General features: G+C 45.6%; 2 protein-coding genes across 9 annotated transcripts in view; one reads left to right on the forward strand and one right to left on the reverse strand.

Annotated features, from left to right (window-relative positions):
- Positions 1-26,603, forward strand: part of LOC124856502 (E3 ubiquitin-protein ligase RNF123) — a 74,532-nt gene that overhangs the window by 29,953 nt on the left and 17,976 nt on the right. For 5 of the 6 annotated variants that reach the window (XR_007035360.1, XM_047346978.1, XM_047346979.1 and 2 more), the window contains exons 31-39: positions 400-487; positions 1,968-2,052; positions 3,675-3,701; positions 4,511-4,650; positions 5,313-5,369; positions 5,492-5,623; positions 5,734-5,809; positions 6,457-6,541; positions 26,107-26,303. Coding sequence is in view for 5 of the 6 variants with exons in the window: in XM_047346978.1 (XP_047202934.1) it covers positions 400-487; positions 1,968-2,052; positions 3,675-3,701; positions 4,511-4,650; positions 5,313-5,369; positions 5,492-5,623; positions 5,734-5,809; positions 6,457-6,541; positions 26,107-26,303 (887 nt within the window). In the remaining variant the exon portion in view is untranslated. The remainder of the gene's footprint in view (positions 1-399; positions 488-1,967; positions 2,053-3,674; positions 3,702-4,510; positions 4,651-5,312; positions 5,370-5,491; positions 5,624-5,733; positions 5,810-6,456; positions 6,542-26,106; positions 26,304-26,603) is intronic. The other variant, XM_047346980.1, reaches the window with a different exon arrangement.
- amigo3 (adhesion molecule with Ig-like domain 3) lies at positions 13,937-26,549 on the reverse strand. 3 transcript variants are annotated; one of them, XM_047346982.1, is made up of 2 exons: positions 18,092-19,710; positions 13,937-14,520 (listed from the first exon to the last, which is right to left on the reverse strand). In XM_047346982.1, exons 1-2 carry the CDS (start codon positions 19,460-19,462, stop codon positions 14,449-14,451), a joined length of 1,443 nt encoding a protein of 480 aa, XP_047202938.1. In that variant the 5' UTR covers positions 19,463-19,710; the 3' UTR covers positions 13,937-14,448. The 3 variants fall into 3 exon arrangements, with proteins under 3 accessions (XP_047202938.1, XP_047202939.1, XP_047202937.1); XM_047346983.1 differs by lacking the exon at positions 13,937-14,520 and adding an exon at positions 26,522-26,549 and having other exon boundaries at positions 17,197-19,353; XM_047346981.1 differs by lacking the exon at positions 13,937-14,520 and having other exon boundaries at positions 17,197-19,710.

Raw genomic sequence — 26,603 nt, forward strand, 5'->3', positions numbered from 1 at the left:
AAGCTGGGGAGTGGTAGTCAAGTGGTCACAGCAGCATGCTGGTGTTCTGTTAGTTCCCGGTTGAAATCCCACTTTGGGTCCCTGAGCAAGACCCGAAACGCTTCTTATGGGATGGGTTAAATGCAGAGGACAAATGCAATGACAATAAATAAAGATTATTAAAAATGAATAAAATCTGATTTCTTATCAGTTAAACTGAGAATTAATTTTACAGAAGAAAACAAACAAGTCAGAGATACAGATCTTTTAATGAGGTAATCGTCCTCCTCTCATGTAAAGCCATGTCATTTTTAATAAATAGATAATATATATATTAAAACCAGACCAGGTACAGGTGTGAGGTCAGACCTACAGGTGTGCTTCACTTGCTTTGATGCAGAGGATGTTTTTTGGTTTCAGGCGAGTGGCCATGATGAGGAACCTTCTGGCTCCGTATGAACAGAGACCCTGGGCTCAGACCAACTGGATCTTGGTCAGACTTTGGAGGGTGAGCACACACACACACACACACACACACACACACACACACACACACACACACACACACATGCATGCTTGTGTCTTCATACGTGTTCAGCAGTGAACCAGATGTGGGGACTGTGGTCACAATAGAGTTCTTGTACCATCAGTCAACCCCTCAGGCCTTCAACTGAGATTCAATTCAATTCAATTCAGTTTATTTATATAGCGCCAATTCACAACACATGTCGTCTCAAGGTTCTTCACAACAGTCAGGTTCATACATTCCTATTAATCGTAATCATTGAACAGTTCAGTCAGATTCAGTTATTTATTCAAATTGGATAAAAAGTTTTTCTATCTAAGGAAACCCAGCAGATTGCATCCAGTCAGTGACTTGCAGCATTCACTCCTCCTGGATGAGCATGTAGAGACAGTGGACAGTCACTGGTGTTGACTTTGCAGCAATCCCTCATACTGAGCATGCATGTAGCGACAGTGGAGAGGAAAAACTCCCTTTTAACAGGAAGAAACCTCCAGCAGAACCAGAACCAGGCTCAGTGTGAGCGGCCATCTGCCACGACCGACTGGAGGTTTGCAGATGTTTCTTCTCTTTCTTCAGTTTTTTTGACAGACGACTTCAGGGTTTATGTTGTATTGATGCTGCAGTCCATTATAAACCTATAAATATCCCAGATGAAGAACCCATAACCAAAGTCCAGTCTCCTGATGGACATGCCTCTTTCAGCAGAAAGTAGATCCAGGTCTCTCTCTGCGGGGATTTGAACACATCTGGAAATGGTGAGAGGTGTAAACTGAGCTGAGGTGGTTAATGTGATAAAAATATTCTATGTTAGGACTTGAACTACAGCCTGTCTGCATCTCCAAAAACCTCTCAGCTATAATCTGTTCATTTAAATGTAAAGTTATCAGCTTTCCATTAGGATGAATGTTAATGTTAGTAGTAGTTGAAGTATTTACAGTAATATTTATGTTTACAGTGTTTGTAATATTTTCCATCATTTTCCTCTCTTAATGACACACTCGAAGTATTCCCTGCATTTAGGGATAAATTACAGTCTGCAGCCTGAACTCAAGATGCATCCAGCATTTTATCAGCAGAGAGGAAACTTAAAGCTGTTTTCATATTTGAAGTTCATGAGTGATTTAAAGATGAATGAGGTTGGCTGTGCTGATGTCAGAGCATGGAGGAATAAAACCGTTATTTAATAAACTTACATAGCATTAGCATTAGCTGCTGAACAGAAAACGAAGCTGATTATAGAACTACAATGCATAGAATGTTCCTGGCAGACGGATCTCAGCAGCACCTTTAAACCCTCCTCCGTCTAATGATGTCATATTACCCAACATTAATCAGAACTGCTCTTTACTGGTGTTTTAATAGATCACACCAAGCAGAGAAGAATCAGAGCTCAGTGTTGGATCATTCTCCTCTTCCTCCTCTGCTGATGTCTCTAACTGCTGCTCTTCCTCCTCTCTGTCAGGGTTGTGGGTTTGGCTACAGGTACACCCGTCTGCCTCACCTGCTGAAAACCAAACCTGAGGACGCCAACCTGCCCAGCCTGCAGAGTAGGTGCTGGTGTGTTCATGGTTGTCACACTGTGTGTTGGTCTAAAGGTTTCCTGCCAGAATAAACCAGAACTCAGGTTTGTTAGGGCCACTCAGTCTTGGTTCCTACTAACGGACCCCCTCTGTGATGCTGCTGCTTCAAGATCACTAAATCTGTCTCCTTCTGAGCTTTATGGACGATGCTGCAGCCTGAGATGAACAAATTTAACTAATAAAATAATAATCAGCTGAAGATGAAACAGGAAATATCCTCAGAATGTCTGAGAAGATAAATGTCCAAGAAAAAGCAGAAATAATTCTTCAAAGCATCCAACTTCTGCTCATATATTTTGGTATTTTTATGGTTTCTGAAGTTTGATCCAGTTTCAGCTCCTTTTGATAAATTTCCAGAAATAAATCTGTCCTCCAGTTTTTGCAGGTTTATTTTTACAGCAGTTCTGATTTACAGCTTTAATCGCCCCACCTCCCCGTGTGTGTTAGGTGTGTGTTAGGTGTGTGTTAGGTGTGTGTCAGGTGTGTGTTAGGTGTGTGTTAGGTGTGTGTTAGGTGTGTGTCAGGTGTGTGTTAGGTGTGTGTCAGGTGTGTGTTAGGTGTGTGTTAGGTGTGTGTGGTGTGTGTTAGGTGTGTGTTAGGTGTGTGTCAGGTGTGTGTTAGGTGTGTGTCAGGTGTGTGTGGTGTGTGTTAGGTGTGTGTTAGGTGTGTGTCAGGTGTGTGAGGTGTGTGTCAGGTGTGTGTTAGGTGTGTGTCAGGTGTGTGTTAGGTGTGTGTTAGGTGTGTGTCAGGTGTGTGAGGTGTGTGTCAGGTGTGTGTTAGGTGTGTGTCAGGTGTGTGAGGTGTGTGTCAGGTGTGTGTTAGGTGTGTGTCAGGTGTGTGTCAGGTGTGTGTTAGGTGTGTGTCAGGTGTGTGTGGTGTGTGTTAGGTGTGTGTCAGGTGTGTGTCAGGTGTGTGTTAGGTGTGTGTCAGGTGTGTGTTAGGTGTGTGTGGTGTGTGTTAGGTGTGTGTTAGGTGTGTGTGGTGTGTGTTAGGTGTGTGTCAGGTGTGTGTCAGGTGTGTGTGGTGTGTGTCAGGTGTGTGTGGTGTGTGTCAGGTGTGTTAGGTGTGTGTCAGGTGTGTGTTAGGTGTGTGTCAGGTGTGTGTTAGGTGTGTGTCAGGTGTGTGTTAGGTGTGTGTGGTGTGTGTTAGGTGTGTGTCAGGTGTGTGTGGTGTGTGTCAGGTGTGTGTGGTGTGTGTCAGGTGTGTGTGGTGTGTGTCAGGTGTGTGTGGTGTGTGTCAGGTGTGTGTGGTGTGTGTCAGGTGTGTGTGGTGTGTCTTAGGGTTCTGGAGATAAACAGGTTTATTTCTGGAAGCAGAACAGAACCTAACCCAAAGATCAGGTTCTTCCAGCAGAAATGTTCTGGATTTCTCACTTATTACACGTTTTGAACAAAATCCATAAATTCAGGTTCGGTTCTGCTCCTCTTCCAGCTGAGCTACCAAAGCCGGTTCTCCAGAACCTTGATCCCATCCTTCATGTGTGTTCTGTTTATTTTGCATCTGTTTCTGTTGTGGTTTAATGAATTGGTCACTTATTTTCCTGCATGCTCTCTGACCTCCATCTGTGTGCTTCTCTGCATGCCTGTCAGGAGATCTGTCCATTGCTAGTTTCCAGAGTAAGTTCTGTATGTTGTGTGTGCTGTCCATCATGTTTATTGCACGCTCAGCAGTTAGTGCAGGTGGTGCATTTTCTGCAGCAGGAAGCATTCGCTTCAACTAGTCAATAATCGCTGCGTGAGACGTTCTGCAGCTCAGCTCTATGTTGAGATGAAGTGTGATTCAGACTGAGTTTAAAGCAGCTGTGCATCAACAAACCCAGAGAAACCCTTAAATTCAAAACAGGTGGTGTTCTGATCAGACCGATCCTAGAGTCCCACCAGACCCTGATGGGTGGTACCACTAAGATCCAGACAGATCAAACTAAATCATGGAGGTTAATCAGTGCAGAAACGGCTGAGGAGCTCAGATGATGACAAGTTTCAGGGAGATAACCTGAAAGCATTTCATAAGAATTCATCTTTAAATGGCCTAACACACACACACACACACACACACACACACACACACACACACACACACAGACAAACTGAATTGAACTGAAAACAAGAGCTCCTTGGCGGAGGTATAAAGGTCTAATCTGTAAGAATCAAGGACAGTTCAGGAGATCTCTGATCTTATAGCTGCAGGTTTTTAATCTCCTGGTGCTTTAGGACGATGAATCTGTCATGATGATGATGATGATGATGGATCATCTCAGCAGGAGTTCTTCCCAGGTCTTTTTTTTTATGATCATGGTGTCATCACAGGTTGTTGGACCTTAATAAATCCAGAGTCAAGATGCTGCTGTGTAGTTTCTCATCTGTTCTTCAACAGTCGAACCCAAACCCGGTCTCTGATTGTGTTTCCTCTCCTGGTTCTGGTCCAGAGCCGTGCCCGTCGTCGCTGCTGCAGAAACACATGGCAGAGCTGCTGAGTATGGATAAAGACATGGCCGCCTCTTTTCTCAACAGCGTCCTGAACCAGCTCAACTGGGCCTTCTCCGAGTTCATCGGCATGATCCAGGAGGTAAGGGCGGAGCAGAACCAGAATTGTTCATCTGGGGTCACCTTAAGAGAGAGATACAACACTCGCTGTTCAGCTGAGAACGTTGAAAGAACTTCCATTTAAACTTTGAGGACCAGAAATTGATTGACTGAGTTGAAGGTAAAGGTCCAGGTCTCTGTTCTAACAAGTTTGAGGAGAAAGAAGTGGGCTGAGGAGTCCGCTCTGAGGTTCTCCACCCTCTAAGATCATTTCAAAGGTCAACTGCAGTTCAGAGCTGTTTGTAGGCGAGATCAGAGAGAAAGTGGAACCGGTTCAGATAGACGAAGCACCAGATGGCTTCAGAGATTATTCATATAAACGTTGGACAGCTCAGTTAGGAACCATGTTCAGCTCCAGACTAGGACCACGTCTCTGCAACATTAATGCTAACCTAATGTTAAACTATAGAAGCTGCAGAGATCTTCTGTGAGATCTTCTGTTTAGGTCTTTAACTTCAGTGTGCAGGAGGTCAGTCTGACAGTGGTCTCCATTCCTTCATTAAACCGCCCAGGATGAAGCTCAGGAAACCCCCTGTAAATTCTGACCAATCAGAATATTTTTTAGCTTTTTATGTGAAAACAATGTTTGTCATAATTACAGATCTAATGAATTCTTCCTTCTGTTTGGTTCTGGTTCTGGTTCAGATCCAGCAGGCTGCAGAGCGTCCAGAGAGGAACTATGTGGACACTCGTCAGCTGAAGGTAATCACTCCAACCCATTTTCAGCTGTTACTGCAGAAACCAGGTGGCTGTGGTTCTGGTTCAGTGTGATAGATGTAACTCTGAATTAAATGTTCTGACCTGTAATGTGGATCTGGGCTCAGGTGTGTGCGACCTGCTTCGACCTGTCCGTCAGCCTGCTGAGGGTTCTGGAGATGACAGCCACTCTGGTCCCGGAGATCTTCCTGGACTGGTCCCGCCCGTCAGCAGAGCTTCTTCTGAGAAGGCTCGCTCAGGTGAGATCCACTCCAGTCAGACCTTCAGGAAGGTTCTGGAGAACTGTTGAACAGAACCATGTTAAGGAAGGACTGGATCCAATTGTTTTAGTGTTTCATTTTGTCTGCAGCTGCTGAACCAGGTGCTGAACAGAGTGACAGCTGAGAAGAACCTGTTTGATCGGGTCGTTAACCTCAGACTGCCAGGTAAAACCGCCCTCTTGTTGTTCCTGCAGCTCTCTGCTGCACACTGCCGCTCAGCTTTCGGGGTTAATCACTGGAATGAACAGAAATGATGGTTAAATTCTGGAAGAAAGAGGTTTAATTCAACCCGCTCCAGTTTAATAAGCCCCTCTGGTGATCAGATGGTTTCCATGGTCAGATGGGTGGAGTCTCCTGTTCCTGATCTGAGGAAGTTCTCCTTCGTCCTGACGAACTTTGGTGTTTAGAGGAGGTGGAAAAAAGTTTCTTTCCCTGCAGGAACCTGAGGTTTTGCAGTGAAGGGATTGGGTCAGAGGAGGAATTAAAAATCAGACCAGCACAAGATCTGCATGTCTGAGTTTCTGGCAGGAGATGATGAACCTGACCTCCTGCTCCTTTGCTCTGAGGAGGCCTGGGAACCAGATGAGTAATCTTCAGCACCTCCTGGTCACACCAGAACTCACAGCAGGAGTCAACAATGTGAGCTGAGCTGGCAGCAGCTATACAGGACCTTCTGGGTGCAGCTTCATCTGCTGCTGCCTTCACCCTCACATGGACTCAGTGGGTAGAGGTTATGAGGAGTTCTGGATGGTCCTCACTGTAGTTAAAGGAGGAACGGTTCCCTGTGCTAACATCTTCTCTGTGTGTTACAGGTCTGGAGAGTGTGGACCACTACCCGATACTGGTGGCAGTGACAGGAATTCTGGTCCGGATCCTGGTGGATGGAGACAAGCAGGGGTACGTCTGGGTCTCTGTGTTATCTGTAACTGGTAGGACTGGTTCCCAGTTGCTAGAATGGTGACGGGATGGAGGAGAAGCTGCTGCTGATCTGATGTTTGCAGCTTATTGATGGTCTGTCAGTATTGGTGATCAATGAGCTGCTGACTCCTACATGCTGTTGTAAAGACCAGTAGAATAGAGTAGAACATCCTTTATGGTCACAAGTACAACTAAATGGGAAACCCTGTCTGGTCAGTGCATAGAACAATAAATAATTCATGTAAAATAGAAAAATAAAAGCAGTTGTTAAAAAGGTCAAATAAAACCAGGCTTAGTTCTAGTGAGGATGCGGGCAGCAGCGTTCTGGATCAACTGCAGCTGTCTGATCCACTTTTTAGGCAGACCTGTGAAGACACCGTTGCAGTAATCAATTCTACTAAAGATGAACGCATGAATTAGTTTTTCAAGGTCCTGCTGAGACATTAGTCCTTTAATCCTGGAGATGTTCTTTAGGTGATAGAAGGCCGACCTTGTTACTGTCTTTATGTTCCTCTGAAGGTTCAGGTCTGAGTCCATCACTACACCCAGGTTTCCAGCCTGACTGCTGGTTTCTAGCTGTATTAACTGAAGCTGTGTGATAACTTTTAAACGCTCTTCCTTTGGTCCAAAGATTATTACTTCAGTTTTGTTTTGATTCAGCTGAAGAAAATGTTGGCCCATCCATGCATTGATTTCTTCTAAGCATTTACCCAGCACTTGAATGGGTTCATGGTCACCTGGTGACATCGTAACGTATAGCTGTGTGTCGTCTGCGTAGTTATGATAACTTACATTGTTGTTTATTAAAATCTGAGTTAGGGGGAGCATGTAGATATTGAATAGGAGGGGCCCTAAGATGGACCCTTGGGGAACACCACATGTGATTTTTGTTTCTCTGATGTAAAGTTACCTACTGACACAAAAAAGTCCCTGTCCTTCAGAAGGCTGTTAGTCCTACAGCTGTGGGAGATACACTGGCTGGAGATGAGACTGTAGAGTTTAAAGAGTTTAAATCTAAAAGGCTCTGAATATTTCACCGGGTCAGAACCATTATCACACTTTAACCTGAACATTCATAGGAATAATCTGAAAAAAACCTCTGCTTTAAACTGTGATGGTGGAAAAACCAGAAAAGGGATCAAAATGATAACTGGTTCAGGTAAAGTCCAACTTTCTGTGACCCATTTAAACTCTGAACAATGGTTCCGATGGAAAGGATGGCTGAGATATGGAGGTCCAAACAGGACTAGGGTTCTTACCACTGCAACCTAAAACCACCCATTATAAAGACTTTTTCAGTGCTGAAAGTCTTTATAATGATGTTCTGAACCAAACATCATGCTGGGTCTGGAAGAACAATGACCGAAATGTTAGCAGGTCTCCCAGGAATAAAAACTGATTCATTGCTTCATTTCTCTTATATTTCACATGTAATCATCATGGAGCTCAACACCACCCAGCATCAGTGAGATGGGTTCAGGCTGACCTCTGATCAGTCAGCAGAACTCATTAGTATCTCTGAAGGCTTTTCATCAACACCTAATTTAGCTGTAATTATCACGTCTGCTCCTGCAGCCACTGAGGCCCAAAGGCTGAGGAACAATTACACTGTGAAGGTCTGCTGATGATTCAAGAGCAGAGGGAAATATGGGGGGGTTATAACAAGTCACATTTGTTCCGGTTCTGCAAAGATGTTCTGTGATGATTCCACCTGGATAGGCAGGGTCTGCAGACATGAATGTTACATTTCCCAGATGTTCAGCATTAAACCATGAACAGTGAAGCAGCTCATCTTCGCTCAGTTAAAGAACACCTTCCTCATCCTCACCTACATTCACCTTCTGTGAATTTGTGATGTTTGGTTATTTTCCAGCAGGATGAAGTGGATCATCTGAAATTTCAGGTCTGGTCTAAATGTCTGCAAAGAGCTGGATGTTCATAAGGAACTGTGTTCAGCCCCTTATGGTCCTTATGGACCTTCAGTCGCACCGTTCCACTTTAAACTGTTTAATGTGTGACTGAAGGACATCTTTAATCAACACTCTGGATGTTTGGAGCTCACATTTCTGAGGTTGTAAGGTGAACTTGAATGCATCATGAAGTTCTGCTGGTTTCATGTTTAGCTTTGAACAATATCAGACAAATATTTAACTGTGATACTATTGCTGAAAGTTGCCATGACGACATGGATTATGATTAACCCACATTTTGCCACTTATCTTGACAGAAGATGTTGTTTCCATGACTGTCTGTGAGCTCCTGCATCTCAGTGGCTAAACATCTCCATCCTGTGTGAGACTAATGAGTCGTTAGAGTCCGTCCAACTGTCCAACCGTATTATTATTCCATGCAGAACCTGAACGCCTCACACCCAAATATTTGGCCTCGACCATCCCTTGCGATTGCAGAAATGCACACACTGATATTGGGATGGTGACTGCGAGTGGATTTATTCTGCAGCTATATTTCAGATTTTCTAACGTGACCTAAAACACACCTTGGTCAGATTTCGGCTGGAGCTTCTCACAGTGACTCACTGGGACTCCAGCAGTGGAGGAGTTTTACCAACTTGCTGATGGTGTGACTGCTGTTTAAAAACAACAGAGAGACGCTGACACCCATCATTACTTCCAGCAGTGAGATATTCTCAGTGCTGAGAATCTGAAACAAAGATGGAGGGCAGAACCAGAACTTTGCAGCAGTTTTGTGTGACAACAGCTGGATGTGTGGGATGAGGGGCACTGATGTGAGCATCTACTGATGGAGCCAAGTGTTGGTAGGTTCACATCTTTGTGGAAGCTTTGAATAGAGGCAGATCAGATCAGGAAGTATTGTTCATGCAGATTGTTGACTTCTCCACCTGTGTGAGGTGAAACAGAGTCATCAGCTGGTGTTTAGATGCCACCATGCAAGCTGTGAAGGAGCATGAAGGTTTGAAACTCTGATAGACCTGTGCTCATCTGCAGGCAGATCAGAGACATTAGACAGGAGGCAGGAAACATGAACTTATGGGTCATTCTGCAGAAACATTTCTGCTGCAGAAATGTTTTTATGTCTCCTGCAGACATGTGGGCAGTAGGACCTCTGCAGAAGACCGATGTCTGTCAGCTCTGACTCACTGTTGATCCTATCAGCTTCGTGCAGCTCCGGCAGCAGAGTAGCTTCAGTCTGAGTGCTTCTCTAAATGTCAGAGTGCTCCTTTAATGTGCTGATGTGTTTGGGAGGAGATCTGATTCCAAGATGAAACGAGCTTTTAGTGGTGTGTTGGAGAGATGCAGGTCAGCCAGGGTTAAAGTCTGTAGCTGTCAGTAGAACATCGTCTCTTCTTTGGGTTGAACTTTAATTAGTTTCACGGAATAAAAGTGAGGAGCTACAGACTGAAGTTCAGGTTTATCTCCTCTCCGCTTGATGTTTAATTCAAAGGTTAGATCTTACCAGACCATCATAGAGTCAGAATTTCCACCTGGATACACCTGTGTGCTCCTTGGGCCTCCTTTAACCCAGTAACATAGCTGGTCTGGTCTGCTGCCTCCTCAGTGGACACCAACATAAGATTTGTTCAGTTAATTAAGGATTATATTTCTTATTAATTATCCGTGTTTCATCCCCCTGCCCAAGAAACCCCACATTTCCAGCCGTAATGACTTACCAACCAGTTGCACTGACACCAATGGTGGTCCTGAAATGCATTAAAGGTGACCTGTATACTTTAGAACATTTGTGATAGGTCTATGGCCTACACAAAACATGTTAAGTACACCTTTCGCATACAATCCTTCTCAGATAATGAGATTTCTCCTCCTCAGTTTCCCTTTTTGTACATGTGAAAATGAAACTTATAAAACACAACATTAAGTACTTAGATTTCTGTCATCTGCAGATTTGCCACCAAATCTGAATTTTTCTTCAGTCTTTCTGTAAATCCTGACATGTTCTGATGTGAGGTTTCAAACCAGTTCTGTCTTCAACAATGTGACTGAAACATTGGCCTTAAAATAAAATGAATGAATGAATCTCTGTTATCCGACAGAACGTGCATGGACACATGTGGGTCTTTGCAGCCAACAACAGAACATCTAAGGTAAAACCAGCCGGCGAGACGTGGTCCTCTACTGGAAATCAAGTGGGTGGAGCTCCGCTTCAGCTGCTAGTCAGGGGCGGGACTCAGGCAACGATGCTGGTTGCCGGTGTAAATGTGACGTCACAATTACACAGCTTTTGAAACCGCACGTTTTCTAGAAAAAATTAAACCTTCAGGGAGAAAATTTTGGGTGAAGTTTTGTGCGTTTTGGGGCAAGAAGCACGTAATGGAATAATAAGAAGAAGAAATCGAGCAATTACAATAGGCTATTGCAACGGTTCGCTGCTCGGGTCTAACAAGATGCCAATATGAACTCTACAATCTACAGGGAGAACGTTTTCTGCTGAAGAAACGGTTTAAAGTTCATTGTGATTAAAAGTTTCATTGCATTAAAGCTTTACTGCAGTTTAAACGAAGGGTTTGTGGCCTAATTATGAGCTAAAATATTCACTGCACTTTATTTCTATAGCGCCTTTAATCCAATCAGACACATTAAAAGTCAATTACCTCCATTTATTTGTAGTTACCAAACATTTCAGTCAAGTTCAGTTTATTAAGTTTGTTAAAAAGTTTCTATCTGAGGAAACCCAGCAGGTGGCATCGGGCCGGGCTTGCAGCATAAAATCCTCCTGGATCAGCATGCAGCGAGATGCAACATCCAGTGAGAAGGGAGAAGCTTCAGCTCAGCAGTCATTGTTTTAGATGTTTTATTTTAAGGGTTTCTTCATGTCTGACCTCAGTTCAGCATCTTCTGATACTCCTCCTGCTCCTCGGATCAGAGCAGAACCTTGGTCTGTTCTGACAGGCTTCATCCCAGATGAATTTTATATTTAGAGTGGATTCATCTGTCCGACTCTGTCCTCATCAGGACCGATAACATCCCCCCCGCTGTGAGACAAATCAATGGAGCTAATTATGATCCATCAGCTGTGGAGCAGAGAGCAGCTCCCACAGATTAGATTCAGGTCCAGGATAATTAGTTTAGCAGCTTCACAGAATCACAGGCCGCCGCTCGCAGCATGTCGGCTTTTTCCATTACAGCAGCGTTGTTTTTCAGGACGTAGACCCAGCCCGCTGTGGTTGAACGGAGGAACTCTTGATCCGGTTGATGGGATCTGTGAGTGAGATCTACAGGAGGACCAGCAGCTGCTTTAGATCCCAACAGAACCAGATAAAAGTTCATCAATAATGACTCAAGTTGTAAAATCTGCTGCAGAAGCAGCATCTCTACCTTCAAATTAGAGGAGTTTAAATGAGCTTTGGGTCAGATTTAAGGTTGTATAGAACATGAATTGGTGAATTGATGCTATATAAACAAAACTGAATTGAACTGAACAGAAAGACCTGATCTACTCTGCAGATCTGCTGGAGTTTATTTGTAGACAACATTTCAGCAACATGACAGTTCAAAGTGCTTTACATGATGAAAAAGGGTGTGGTCCACGTCTGGACCAACAGTCAGAGACTTCCTGGAGCTTTGTACCTTCCTCCTAGCTTCTTCTAGGAGAGCCCAGCTCAGCCATGGTCTGTCAGGGAGGGGTCTTCTACAGTGAACTACTTCTCACTGTGGACAGTGAGGTCCTTTACGGCGTCTGTTCCAAGGTGCAAAATCCTAATTGACCTTTAACCCCAGTAGAAACTTTTACCAACATGTTGTAGTTCATAGTTTCAATAGAACAATTAAAGCAAGACTAATGGGTTTTTCAAGAAGTCAGAGATTCAGCATCTTGTTCCAGATTAGTGGAGCAGAACAACATCATGCAGCATCTCGATGTGTGGTTCTGGTTCGGGGGATGCAGAGTAGACTGGAACCAGAAGACCTGAGTGGTCTAGAAGGTTGATACAACAGCAATAGATCTTTTTTGTATTTTGGTGCTAAGCCATTCAGTGACTTGGAAACTAAACAAAGTTTTTTTTAAAGTCTCTCCTCTGAGGTCCAGGGAGCCAGTGGAAGGACTTGTGCTCAGGTCCGGTAGTACCAGCACTGTGGTTCTGCCACAGTCTGCATTGAACACCTTGATAAGGTGGGTCTGTGTACTGTGGTGAGCAGGAAGCCTGACTGGAGGAGCTGGTCGTTGTAAGGAAGGCATTGAACTGTTGAAACGCAGCTTCTCAGTAACCTGGCTGATCTGAGATATAAAATGAAATCTAAATATTGCATATAAAAATATAAGGGTTTATAAGTACTCTAACTGCAGCAGGCACAACGCTTCATCCTGTCTTTATTAGTTTCTGAGGCCATGTCTGCTGGTGATCCTCAACATCTTCTCAGACCTTCATGCTCCGTATGTGCACCAGGAAGCCACTCAAGCTGGACAGGTTTAATTATCATGTCTGTGTTTAGGTGCATGGACCACACCCATCAGGAGGGTTCTTCTCTTATTCATCACCAACCAACACCTGTTCCTGAATAAACCCGGTTCTTCTAACTGCTGCTCACCCTTCCTCCTCCTCGTCACTAAATGTGATGCTACAGCTTTCCTGGGACAGTGGAGAGATGAACGATGCTCTTCAAGCATCTGATCAGGGGCAGATGAAAATGTGGGTGATCAAGAACTGAAGCAGGAAGATCTGGAGTCTGTTCCTGGCCCTGTTGGACTTCCTGTAGTCACTGGGTTCTGATTTCTGATACCAGCCCCCAGTCTCCTCATTGTTCTGCTCTTCTTTCAGCAACTCAGGGTTGGGTCTTGCTCCAGTCTACATTGCGGGCAACAGAACCTTCATAATCCTGTTTGTGGTCCAGTTCAGACTAGGCTTCGTTCACATTGCAGGTCTTGATGTTCAATTCAGATTTTTTGCTGAACACGATTTTTTTTTATTTTGTTAGTTAGTTATTCAAACCTCTAATTTAATGTGACCGTCATCAGACTTCTGTCTGAACGGGTCAGAACCTCAAAGCGACCCGCATGCGCAGCAGGAGAATGTCCCACTGCTGGAATTAATGATGTGTTGTTTTTAAGTTTAATATTTAATATCGGACGAGTATCTGATTTAGTTCCACGTATGGAAGTAGCACAACTCGGATTTGTTGGGAGGAGAAAAGATCGGAATTGGGCCGATATGGGTCGCATCTGCTTGCTGTGAGGACATAGCCTTACTACAGATCACTGTCTCTCACACACACACACACACACACACACACGTCTGTCTGCAGCGTGTCTCTGTAGTAGCATGCCTGTTGTCATGACAACACAGTCATGTGACTGCCTGAGCTTGTTTTCATTGGTAGATGTGGTGCTGCAGCTGCTTTCACAGGATCGCACCCTGAAATAATCCGACATGCTTTGTTCTCATTTCAACATGTTTATTAGAGCAGAATCATCCAGAACCTGGACCAGTTCACACCAGTTTTTACCTCTTTAAATCTGAGCCACATCTTTTCCTGAGCTCATCCTTAGACTAAATGAACACATTTCCCAGCATGCCCTGCTCTGAGCTTCAGATTACCCAGCATGCCCAGTGTCTGCTCTGACTGTGATGTTGCTGTCATGCTGTTTCTAACCATGCAAACTGTGAGGAAGACTCTGATCCTCAGAGGTTCTTCTGCCTGAAGGTTGTTTCTCCTTGGACGTTCAGGATCATCTTCTGTTCCATTGTGTCAGCAGATCAGATGATCAGGTTGTGTTGGTGAAGATCGTTGTTGTGTCCGCGTGTTTTCCCACATGCACGGTTCTGTGCTGCTGGTCCACCGTCTTCCTCAGAATTCCCTTTCAGGAAACGATGCAGAGCAAAGGTTTGAGGAAGATCAGGCTGGAAATAGAGGAGGAGGAGACGGAAAGATGGAAACTCAGTGGAAGAGGAGAGATCAGTCATGGAGCGAGTTGGACATCTGAGAGGAGTAGAGAGGGAGAGAGGAGTACGGGTGGGATAGATAGATCTGAGGAGGAGGTCAGGATGGAGGCAGGGGAGGAAGAGAGGAACAAACATTTAGAAAATACCAGAAGTTTACCTTCAGACCAAACTTTATTTCCTCAGCTCATCTCAGCTGCCTGCAGTTCTCCTGAACACTTCCTCACATCTTGAACATTAATCTGACATTCCTCTGATGTTCCTCAAACATTCTGTAACTGTTCTCCAACATCACTCTGATCTACCTATATTCATCTTCTCATGTTTCTTTAGTCTATCCCTAACGTTTCTTAGATATACCTCCAAAGTTCCTCTAATGTTCCTCTGACACGTTTGTCTGGTTAGAACCATTCTCTGCTGTGAATATTCCACCAGGAGCTGGTTAGCTGTGTCCTCAGAACATCCCAGCTCCTGCTCTGAGCTCAGCTGGTACATGTCAGGTTCTTAGGATGTGTTCATTGTTCCACCACAATGTGTGGTGAGATGGTTTCTCCTGGTTCCTGTGGCTTCAGAGCATTCAGGATGTGCTGTAGTGGGAAACGTGAATGCTCTTGCTGGGTCCTGGAAGCGTTAGAACCTCTGAACTGGTTCTGTGTGTTCCTTCAGTTGTCGGAGGCTGTCTGAAGGTGATGAATGATTTAAAGCTCCTCCTGTGGAGGTTATCTACTTGGAGCTACCATCAATGTTTGATGCTGCGTGTTTTAGTGGAGCGTGTGGGGAATCCTTCCTGATGGAGCAGCAGCTTCAACCTTCTGCTGTGAACAGTAAGAAAAACTAAAATCTAGCTCTTTGTTCTGGTCCTGCACACTGCTGGACCTTACAGCTTGGTTTTGGTTCTGCTCTGCTACACCCAGAACCAGAACTATGTGGATGGACTGAGTCTGCAGAAGACACAGCAGGATTTTAAACACCTCCCCCACATAGTCGAGTATCTGTACCTCAGTTTGGTGACAGCCAGCAGGACCAGATGCTCCTCACTGTCTTCTCTGAAGTTCCCTCTGGGTTCCTCTGCTCTACCTTACAGATATTCTCCTCTAAAACATTAAAACTTTATGCTTCTGCTGCTGTAAAATCAGCGTTTTATCCTGTTTCTCTCCAAACGTTCACAATAAAAGCCTCTGGATTTTGTCCTAATGGCATTTGATCTCTGATTTGACCCTGAAGGGACCTTCCTCTGGTTCCTTAACACCTCACAGGTTTTGATATGACTCTGAGATCTTTGTGTGAACCTTCATGTCCTCCTGGAGCTCTGTAAACGGGAGAGAGCAGAGGTTGCAGAGCTGATGTTTGTTCTCTGCTGTCTCTCTGACTGTATTTATGGCTCAGCCAGCAGACACTTCATGTTCTATTATTGTTCTCCTGAACTCTGAGGAGTTTGTTTCCAGTTCAGCAGCCTCAGTATAAACATTTAAAGCATCTTCTCAGCAGATGGAGGAGGAAGGATTCAATAATTATCTTTGTCCCGTCTCCTCATCTGAAGCCGATCTGATCAATAACCAGACTGAACTTAAATATCTGCCGTCTGGGCTCTGATTGGTTCAAAATGGGGCGGATGTTAGTTTGTCTCTGACCAATCCCTGCCGAGCATCAGCTCTGCTTGAACTCAGGGATGTCTACAGGCGGGTTGCCATGGCAATACAGCAGGTCTGCCAGGTCCTTCCAGGCAGACGTAGAATGTGATGGAGCTGAGTATCTGGACTTCCTGTTTCCTGTCTGCGGCTCGGAGGAATCATGAACTCAGAGGAATCAGACCAGCTGAGTTCTTGTCTGGCTGCAGGAACGTTGTCTCTTGGTTCTCAGTTTGCTCCGAGCAGAAGAAAAGTCTCGTCAATATTTCATCACTGCTTTCTTTCCATTTTACTTGAGAGCTTCCCGTCCCTCCTCTTCCTGCTCTCAGCTGCTCCTGCTGCAGGATCTCAAGAAGGTGATGATGACACAGGTCTCATCAGGATCTCATCTCATTCCACATGGTCTCTGTCATGTTCCTGCTTCTTCCATGTCTGCTCCATCTCTCTGTCCTCCTGCTCTGATGCTGAAGAGCTCAGTCAGTGTTCACACCTCCTGGAAGGAAAACTCCTGGACCACATCAAGCCTGGTTAGATTTCACTCTCCTGCAATCATTTCTTCTTCTTGCCAGATCACCTGGAAGACTTTAGTTTCCGATTCTGTTGAACTTTTTAACGTGGAATTTCAAAATGAAAGCTGGCTAATTATACATTTATAACATTTACAAATCAATACCCTGATTTATTACAAAATAAAAGCCCTCTAAAATCAATATCTTATCATAAATACGTCACCTGATTTATGTTTCCTATTCAGATTGAATCAAACTTGTAGATATAATTCATTATTTGAATATTTAGTTTAGTTATTTATACTTGACGAAAGTTGAGTTGTAGCTCAGTCACAATAAATATTGTTTTAATTATCATCTTATATAATTATTTAATTCAGTTCTGTCTTTAATGTGGATTAAGAGCCTGGTTCATTTAATCCTCCTGATGACGACAGCTTCCCAGAACCGGGCTCGTTCATCAGTTTGGTGTCAGCAGAGCAGCCGGGCTGAGTGGAAGTGTAAAACATTTCAGGCTGAAATGTGTGGGAACAGGAGGAGACAGGACGGTTGTTTTCCAGCTGCTGCAGGTTGAACATGCAGACTGTGGCTGTGCACACACACTCTGACACACAGTAACCAGGCAGGTTGGATATGGAGGTTTATTAATACAGATACAGACAAGACAAGGTGCAGTGGATGCAGTGAAACCATAAAAACACAGAAATGTCTTGCTTGGACTGTGTGGAGAAGTGAACCTTTGGACGGTGGAAATGATTTCAGCTGAAGGTTTAATTTTCCAGCTGCTTTGTGGCTGTAATCAGGTTCCTACAGGCAGATAAACGGACCGTCCTTTAAAACGGTTTTATTTACTAAATGTTCTTCGTCTCTATCTCTACTCTATAACAGTTTTCTCTCTGCTGCACATTGGTCTAGAACTGTCACACAGACACCTGACTCTACATGATGGTCTGGTAAACAAAAGCTGGAGGCTACAGAACTTTAAAAAACATTTTTCTGTCTGAGACTCAAAGGCATCGGTTCTGTTAAAGGTACAAGCCTTGCTTAAAGGGACGTGTTTAGCAGCGGTTCATGCTCCTTCCATCCCCGAGATCCGCTCTGGACGGGGTACTCTGTCTTTGGTCTGGACTCTAGTGGTTCTGTAGGTTTAAGCCCGACCCATCACAGTGCACCGGTTCTGGGGCTCAGTAGGCAGCCCTGAGCTAACAGTAATCTGGGTCAGAATTGCACTTAGAGCAAGTTGGGAAGGTGGGGATGCAGTGCTCGGGTCTGCTGTGTTTGGGAGGTGGTGGGGAGGAGTAGGTGCTGGGAGGAAGTGGTGAGGGCTGTACGAGTCTCTATGCGAGTCCTGGTGCTATGGTAACATGATGGGCGTGTCAGAGAAGACGGACACGTAAGAGTCGGTCTCCCCGGCTCGCTGCTGTGGCTCTGCCCGCAGCAGTAAGCCCGGCCCTGGCTTCAGCCGGCCGTTCTGGTGCTCTCTGATTGGCTCCAGAAACACAACATGCTTGTTGGTACTGACCTTGCGACCCGGGCCTTCAGTGGTTGTCGGTGGGGTTGGGCTGAGGATGGAGGACTGGGCACTGCCTACCCCGCCCTCTTTGCTCTGGCTCAGGGTGGTGTTCACCGGGGGCCGGGGCCTGGGACAGGGGGGGCAGCGGCAGGGGGTCAGGTACAGGTATATGAGGACCAGCAACAGGCTGACCACGCAGCCAAGCAGGGTGGTGAAGCCTGTGTTGAAGGGCTCTGGGACCCCCATATCATGGTGAGGCAGCACCGTCACGTTGACTTCCTGGGATTCGTTCCGATGCCGGTCCTTAGCCATACATACATAGATCCCAGAGTCCTGCTCTCGGGCTGCCACGATCTCCAGGCTGCCGTTGGGAAACATCTTTAAGGATTCGTTGTTTCCGGGTGGAACCACGTACTCCAGGCTCGGAACGAGCCAGAAAAAGGTGACGCTGCGCCCGGACAGAGACGTGATGCAGTGCAAGAGCAGCGGCGCCCCCGACTTAACCGACACGCTGGCCTCCTGCTCTGTCACTGCCGTCAGGTTGCATTTTTCAAAGTAGCGCCTGTGCAGAAAGAACCGGATCCCGCTGCGTTGGATCCCATAGACCAGACAGACGTGTTCCTGTCTGAAGAACTCAATGGTGGCGAAGCCTTTCTGCTCCCAGGCCCTGAACAGGAAGTACATGGAGCAGTCGCACATCAGGGAGTTGTTGTGCAGGTAGAGTCCCTCCTGCAGGGACTGGGGCAGCTTGGAGATGTCCGCCAGAGGAAGTTTGGGCAGCCGGTTGGAGGACAGGTCCAGCAGAGCCAGCTGGGGGTGGCTGTGCTTCTGGATGCTGAAGAAAGGGAAGTCGGTGAGGTGGTTGTGACTAAAATAGGCCTTTTGGAGGTTTTTCAGTCCAGACAGGGCAGTGCTCTCCACGTGCATGATCCGGTTGTTAAACAGCAGCAGTTCCTCCAGTCCAGCCAGTTCCTGGAAATAACTCTGCTTCAGGATGTGCAGCTGATTGGATGACAGGTCCAGGTGTCTGAGTAGACTCCCAGAGGTGTTCCTGAATGCTCCTGGTTGGATTGTGGTTAGTTGGTTGTGTGCTAAACGTAAAACCTCCAGCTGGAAAAGCCCCTGGAAGCTGTCCTCCTCCAGCTGGAGGATCTGGTTGTGGTTTAGGTCCAGGGTGACGGTAGAGACTGGTAGCTCTATGGGGACCTGATCTAAACCCAGGGCCGAGCAGCTCAGGATGTCTGAGGTGCAAAGGCACCGGGATGGGCAGGCGCCGGTCCGGACGGGGTTAAGCTGCAGATAGACCATCAGAACGACCACAGACCATGCAAATGACTCCGCCCCCTGCAGGAAACCAGGGTGAGGAGCAGCAGCCAGCATGATGCCACCAGTCGGATCTTATGATCCTTTAACAAGCGTCTGCCAAACGTCAGGACAGTCAGAGCTGCTCACATCCTCTGTGTCCTTTGGTTCATCTCATCTTGATTCAGTGTTCTCAGAACACTGCAGACTGCAGCTCGTCTCTCGTGTTCACCAGAACACTTGGTTCCTCTGCTCAGATCTCTGCTCCTCTTAGATGGATCTGATTCACTGAAGCTGCAGAGATCTATCAGGAACTGTAGCTCTGCTCAATCTTTACTTGGTTCAACCGTGTTAGTGTTGGACGAGACGTCAGCATCCACCTACCAGCAAGCTGTCCATCAGGAGAGGAGACGGATTAGCTTAGAGCCAAATGTCGGCTCAGTCCACCCTGAAGAAAGCAGATTGAGACAGAAGGAGGTTCTGTTCTCCCTTCATCAGTTTGATCCAGACTCTGTCAGCTTTAGACGGAGGTAAGATCCTGGTTTTAGGAACTTTAGCTCCTGGTTTTCTGCTTTGGATTACTGTTGAAGCTTCAGTAGACGTTCTGCCTCAGTCCGTCCCGTCCTGTCTGGTTAGAGCACGGCTCCTGCTCTGAGGAATCGGCAGCATCCTGTCCGGCTGGCTTCATGCGCTGCGGTTGATTTAATGTGTCAATGCTGCTCTCTGCCTCTTCTCTGCTGCTGCTGCTCTGGGCTGAGAGGTTATTTACAAACCTGGAGCACAGAACCGAGTCTGCTGCCTGGTACCTCCTCAGGCAGGCAGAGAGTAAAGTTCCTGGAGATGCGGTTCTGTTCTGGTCCTGATGTCAGCAGCAGATTCTCGAAGTGTTTGCTGCCGCTGCCTCCTCTTGTCTATTTGCTGCTCATTTGTGAGCTCCGTCTGCCTCTTCTGGTGCTTTTCCAGCTCCTCCTCTCCTCTGCTCCTACTTCAGCCCACCTCCCCATCACCCTCCGCCCTCCGGACCTCCTCCTCCTCCTCCTCCTCCTCTCTGTGTTCACTGCTCTGCTCGATGTGTGTTTGCCTCCTGCTCTCACTTTGCTTTCACCCTCTCTGATGGCTTATGCTGCCACAGAAGGAGCCGTGCGAGGCAGACTTCACGGCGAATCTGATTGGCTGCAGAGATGTGAACATGAGAGCTGCAGCTTGGTATGAAGTGGAAATCATTTGGGAAGCGGCATATAGTCCGGACTGCATCCTATTTAGTAAGGTTACCCCCCATCAGTGGATTCAGCTGCTGGTTAAAATGACGCCACAGAGAAGTGGGACACTCACTGGTTCCTACGGCACAGACATGATCCGCCTGGATGTGTGCTGGAAAATCCTTTAATCTGCTTGTTAAGCCAATATCATACAAAATATATGTATTTTTGGTGTATTTAAAAGGATTTCTGAAACTATTATGCCAGTATGCTGACAGCAGTCATATATTCACTCCCAAACAGCAGAGCAGAGCAGCAGCTACACAAACGGATCACCCAACACAGAAGAACCAATTCATTGGGTCCAAAATCATCATTTTAGGGCTGACGCAATTTATCGCCATTAATTGATTATTGCAATAATTGTCAACTAATTTCGTAATCAAATAATCGTTAACTGGAGTATACAGACATGCCATTTGCTGAAAGAACAACCCACTCAGAGCACAAATTAGGCCAAAACTGTACAAAACAATACATAGATTTTGCATTGAGGATGAAAAACCTTCTTTGTCTGTAACCAGACCAGGTGTACCTTCACCTGGTTCATATTCTGTAAAAGAAATCTCCTATTAAGCATCCTTTCCTGTCTAATTATTTATCGATTAATCGGAAAAAATAGTCAACAGGTTAATCGATTAGCACAGTTCATTTACATTTCGAGGACAAGGTACACTCATCTGAAGACAGCAATGTGGACATTTTGGACAGAGAAGACCGATGGTTTGAGAGAAAAGTGAAAGAATCGTCATTGATAAACGTGAACAACCAATACTAAACTGAGGAGAAGGGCCTCAGATTTCATCTTTCTAACACCTGCTCTGCAGCCCTGATCCGTCTCCCCAGGTGGTTTCACACCATGGGACATGAGACCAGAACAACTAACATGGCATCACTGGGACGTTTCAGGCAACAACCACCCAAACATTGAGCTGAATAGAGGGGAGGGCTGGTGACTTATGTGTACTAATAGCCCTATTTGTGACCCTAACGGGACCCATTAGTGACCCTATTAGTCTGATTGTTCTGACTACAACTTATGAGCCTGTTATTTCCAACTGTTTTCAGAACTGGAGACGCCTTTAGGATGGGAGACGAACCATCTCAGAGAAACCAGTCTACTCGGGTACGAACTAAACTGTCAGGTGTGAAGCTGCACACAGTTAGACTCTGCCTAACCTGCAGGACTATCATCATCCTGATGATTCCCTTTGTTCAGAGGCTGGTCCTCTATAGAAATGTCTCCACATGCAGAATTATTCACAGCCTGTGTTGGACCTTTAGCTGTGCTCTTAAAGATCTTCCTAGATTCAGGCAGAGCGTGTTGTCTAACCACCTGCTCTGTTGGCTGTGAAGTGTGGATCTCAGATCTTCTTGTTTATTTTGCTTTGCTGGGGGTGATGTAAAGTCTTCAGGGCTCTGCTTTTGTGTTAGCAGTTCCTTTAGCCCCCACTCAGTCACATGACCCTGCAGGAACATCTGGCATTCAGGTAATATTTGATCAGACTGCTGCACCAGGTGCTGCAGGACTGTTTACAGCTCAGAAACGTCTCTGTATAGCCTGACAGCGACACCTGTAGGACAAACTGAGATGCCGCTGATGGATGTTGAGGGGCTGCTGCGTGATCTCAGTCCTGATGGGTCCAGACAGAAACCAGGACAGGGAGCTACTGGGAGCCGGGAAATCTGAAACTAAGCATGTATGAAGTTTTAATTCAGCAATTAAAAATGCTGCTTTTATTTTGGAAAAAAAAAAGCTTTTAATTTGAAGGCGACTTCTGCTGTTTTTGTGTGAAAAGCTACTGTAGGATCTTCATGGACCACTGTTTGCTCATGTTAAAAAGACAGTTGAGTTTTAAGAGTAAGAGCTGCATCCTCATCATCCTCATCATCATCCTGATCGCAGTCAGCTTCGTCATCTTGTTGTAGATTTTCTTATCAAAGTGGGAGAGAAGACAACTCATAACAAGAGAAAGACCAGACTTTGTCTTTATAAGTTTATTCAAAGGCATTTCAGCGTTTGAAGACTCCGTCACTGAGTTTAGTTTAGTGAAGCAGAGCAACGAACAGAAGTCACAAACAGTATTTATACCAGAATCAGGGTGTTATCTCAACTTGAAAGAGTTTAGAAATATGACCCCTAGACCCCACCCCGGGTCAGAGGTAACCAGATTATTTATGAGAACACCCATCTACCCTCCCTTTAGATACAACACTTCAGGGACTGTTAACCATAAAACTCCTGATAATGAATTTAGATCCCATCTGCTCTAAGTAACAAAACACAGAGGTCAGAGAGGAGAGACGTAAAGAAAAGTTCAGAGCACTAAAATCATTTTCCACAACAATCTTCATCCTCATCCTCCTAATCGTCCTTACGTTCTATCAGAGGAACCACAGATTATCAGAACCGCCCTTCATCAACAGCCACAGTTGCTCCTGTGACCCATGAGGGAACATGAACTGTGAAGATCATTTCTGACCAGCAGGAGTGACTCAGTAGATGTTAAACCCGTGTGATTATCGGCGCTGATCCATCCTGCAGACAGACTGATGATGATGATGGTGTTCTGTGTTTGGTTCCTCTGGGTTCTGCAGGAATCCGTCTTTTCCTCACAGCCTGTTGCTCCTCTAATGAAACAGGAGCACAGAGGAGCTTCCTGCTGACTCTAAAGACAGCTGCTGACATTTTCCAGACTCAGAGCAGCTCTTCATCTTTTTCTGCTCCTTCCTCTCTTCTTCATCAGGTCTGAAAGCAGAGATCCTGAGAGAGAGCAGCTTTAATGTGAGCTCAGAGCAGATTTTACAGGAAACAAGCAGCAGGGCCACCCTGAGACACCTTCAGGAAGCTCTGAAGCCTGCGTGACATTCAACATGTTCACCTTTCAGCTATTTTCTGTTTATCTGATATTTCGATTATTTTCAGAACCAAAGCAAACATGTTTAAAAGAGAAAATATTTCATAAAAAGAGTTGATGCTCATTCAACATAATGTTTGCAACACATTTATTATTCATTTACTTCCCTGGTTTGAGAGGAAATAGTCTTGTTTTTCACATTAAAAGCCTGATGCAGTGAACATACAGGTCCTTCTCAAAATATTAGCATATTGTGATAAAGTTCATTATTTTCCATAATGTCATGATGAAAATGTAACATTCATATATTTTAGATTCATTGCACACTAACTGAAATATTTCAGGTCTTTTATTGTCTTAATACGGATGATTTTGGCATACAGCTCATGAAAACCCAAATTCCTATCTCACAAAATTAGCATATCATTAAAAGGGTCTCTAAACGAGCTATGAACCTAATCATCTGAATCAACAAGTTAACTCTAAACACCTGCAAAAGATTCCTGAGGCCTTTAAAACTCCCAGCCTGGTTCATCACTCAAAACCCCAATCATGGGTAAGACTGCCGACCTGACTGCTGTCCAGAAGGCCACTATTGACACCCTCAAGCAAGAGGGTAAGACACAGAAAGACATTTCTGAACGAATAGGCTGTTCCCAGAGTGCTGTATCAAGGCACCTCAGTGGGAAGTCTGTGGGAAGGAAAAAGTGTGGCAGAAAACGCTGCACAACGAGAAGAGGTGACCGGACCCTGAGGAAGATTGTGGAGAAGGGCCGATTCCAGACCTTGGGGGACCTGCAGAAGCAGTGGACTGAGTCTGGAGTAGAAACATCCAGAGCCACCGTGCACAGGCGTGTGCAGGAAATGGGCTACAGGTGCCGCATTCCCCAGGTCAAGCCACTTTTGAACCAGAAACAGCGGCAGAAGCGCCTGACCTGGGCTACAGAGAAGCAGCACTGGACTGTTGCTCAGTGGTCCAAAGTACTTTTTTCGGATGAAAGCAAACTCTGCATGTCATTCGGAAATCAAGGTGCCAGAGTCTGGAGGAAGACTGGGGAGAAGGAAATGCCAAAATGCCAGAAGTCCAGTGTCAAGTACCCACAGTCAGTGATGGTCTGGGGTGCCGTGTCAGCTGCTGGTGTTGGTCCACTGTGTTTTATCAAGGGCAGGGTCAATGCAGCTAGCTATCAGGAGATTTTGGAGCACTTCATGCTTCCATCTGCTGAAAAGCTTTATGGAGATGAAGATTTCATTTTTCAGCACGACCTGGCACCTGCTCACAGTGCCAAAACCACTGGTAAATGGTTTACTGACCATGGTATCACTGTGCTCAATTGACCTGCCAACTCTCCTGACCTGAACCCCATAGAGAATCTGTGGGATATTGTGAAGAGAACGTTGAGAGACTCAAGACCCAACACTCTGGATGAGCTAAAGGCCGCTATCGAAGCATCCTGGGCCTCCATAAGACCTCAGCAGTGCCACAGGCTGATTGCCTCCATGCCACGCCGCATTGAAGCAGTCATTTCTGCCAAAGGATTCCTGACCAAGTATTGAGTGCATAACTGTACATGATTATTTGAAGGTTGACGTTTTTTGTATTAAAAACACTTTTCTTTTATTGGTCGGATGAAATATGCTAATTTTGTGAGATAGGAATTTTGGGTTTTCATGAGCTGTATGCCACAATCATCCGTATTAAGACAATAAAAGACCTGAAATATTTCAGTTAGTGTGCAATGAATCTAAAATATATGAATGTTAAATTTTCATCATTACATTATAGAAAATAATGAACTTTATCACAATATGCTAATATTTTGAGAAGGACCAGTAGAGGTTCATCCTGTACTTCCAGCTTTTATTGTGAAGGAGCTGAAGCTGCAGAAGGTTTTCAGAGAGGCTCGGAGCAGAGGAGCTCCTAGGAGCCCCGTGGTGGAGATAAATATTAATATGATGTGCTGCTCCTTATTAATAAAAGTGTGCCTGAACAGTCAGGCTTAATGAGAGCAAAGCTGCAATCAGAGGTGAGCTGGAGACAAAAGGATGAGCAGATTGGTTTGGGAATCAGAGGCTTGGAGCCACAGAGGAGCAGAGAGATGAATAAACCTCCTCAGATCTCCGCATCACCACCTGCTACAACATTAAACCAACCTCACCACAGAGCTCCAAGTCAGAAGATCAGCAGGGTGTCCCAGCTATGGTCCTCAGTGAGCAGGCTAGTTACTGTTAGCTTCATGTTTCTGAGAACCCACCTGAGAGAAGTTCAGATAAGCTGCAGCCATGTTGGATTGTAGGGTCGGGGGGGATAGGAAAATATTGACTTCTAGGAGCCGTTCTGCTCAAAGATGAGGTTCATGGAGAAAAACGTTTGTCTGACAAAACAAGCAACTTGTATCGTGATGGCCTCTGAGATGTCTGGGCTTTCTGGTGCTACTTGGAAAACTAGTAAGATGGAACTCGTTAAAAAAAGAGAACCGCTGTAAAAAGTGAGACCTGTGCAGGTTCAGTCTGGAGGAAGATTGGTCCTCTGAGCTACTGATGTCAAACTGTTTCCTGTAGAAACATCTGATCAAATGTTCCTTCTTTACTCATCTCTCTGCAGAACGTCTCGAGCTGCTGCCGTCCTCCTCTCTGACCCCTGCTTTCAGCTCCACTCCATCCAGCACCTCCTAGGAGAACCAGGAGACTCCTCTGGATCATCGGCTGCCTGCCGGCCTGCAGCTGCATCTTCAGGATCCTCTGTGTCTCCATCGGCTGCTGGGAACTCCTCAGAGAGAAAACATTTCTCCCTGCATGCATGTGAGTTCACCAACATTCTGGTGGATCAGGGTTTGTCCTGGTCCATGGTTCCATCAGAACACCTCTGTGTTGGCTGTTCATTCAGAGTTAGAGAACCTCAGAGGTGTTACTGCAGCGGTTCTCCTGGAGGTTTCCACAGGTTCTGAGTGTCTGAGCTACAGCAACGTCTAAATGTGGTTTGGGGCTGCAGGGTCATCTGTCACCCTCAGAGGTCCCTCTGCTGAGGACAGAGCAGGATGATGTCATCCTGTGGCTCTCTGGGCATCGCTCCATCTGTTGCTTTGGGTTTCATGTGTCCTT

Source organism: Girardinichthys multiradiatus, chromosome 20 (assembly GCF_021462225.1).
Source record: "Girardinichthys multiradiatus isolate DD_20200921_A chromosome 20, DD_fGirMul_XY1, whole genome shotgun sequence".
Taxonomy (NCBI): domain Eukaryota; kingdom Metazoa; phylum Chordata; class Actinopteri; order Cyprinodontiformes; family Goodeidae; genus Girardinichthys; species Girardinichthys multiradiatus.

Excerpts from the sequence above, each read along its gene's own strand:
- amigo3 (XM_047346981.1), bottom strand. The coding sequence starts at position 19,462 with ATGCTGGCTGCTGCTCCTCACCCTGGTTTCCTGCAGGGGGCGGAGTCA.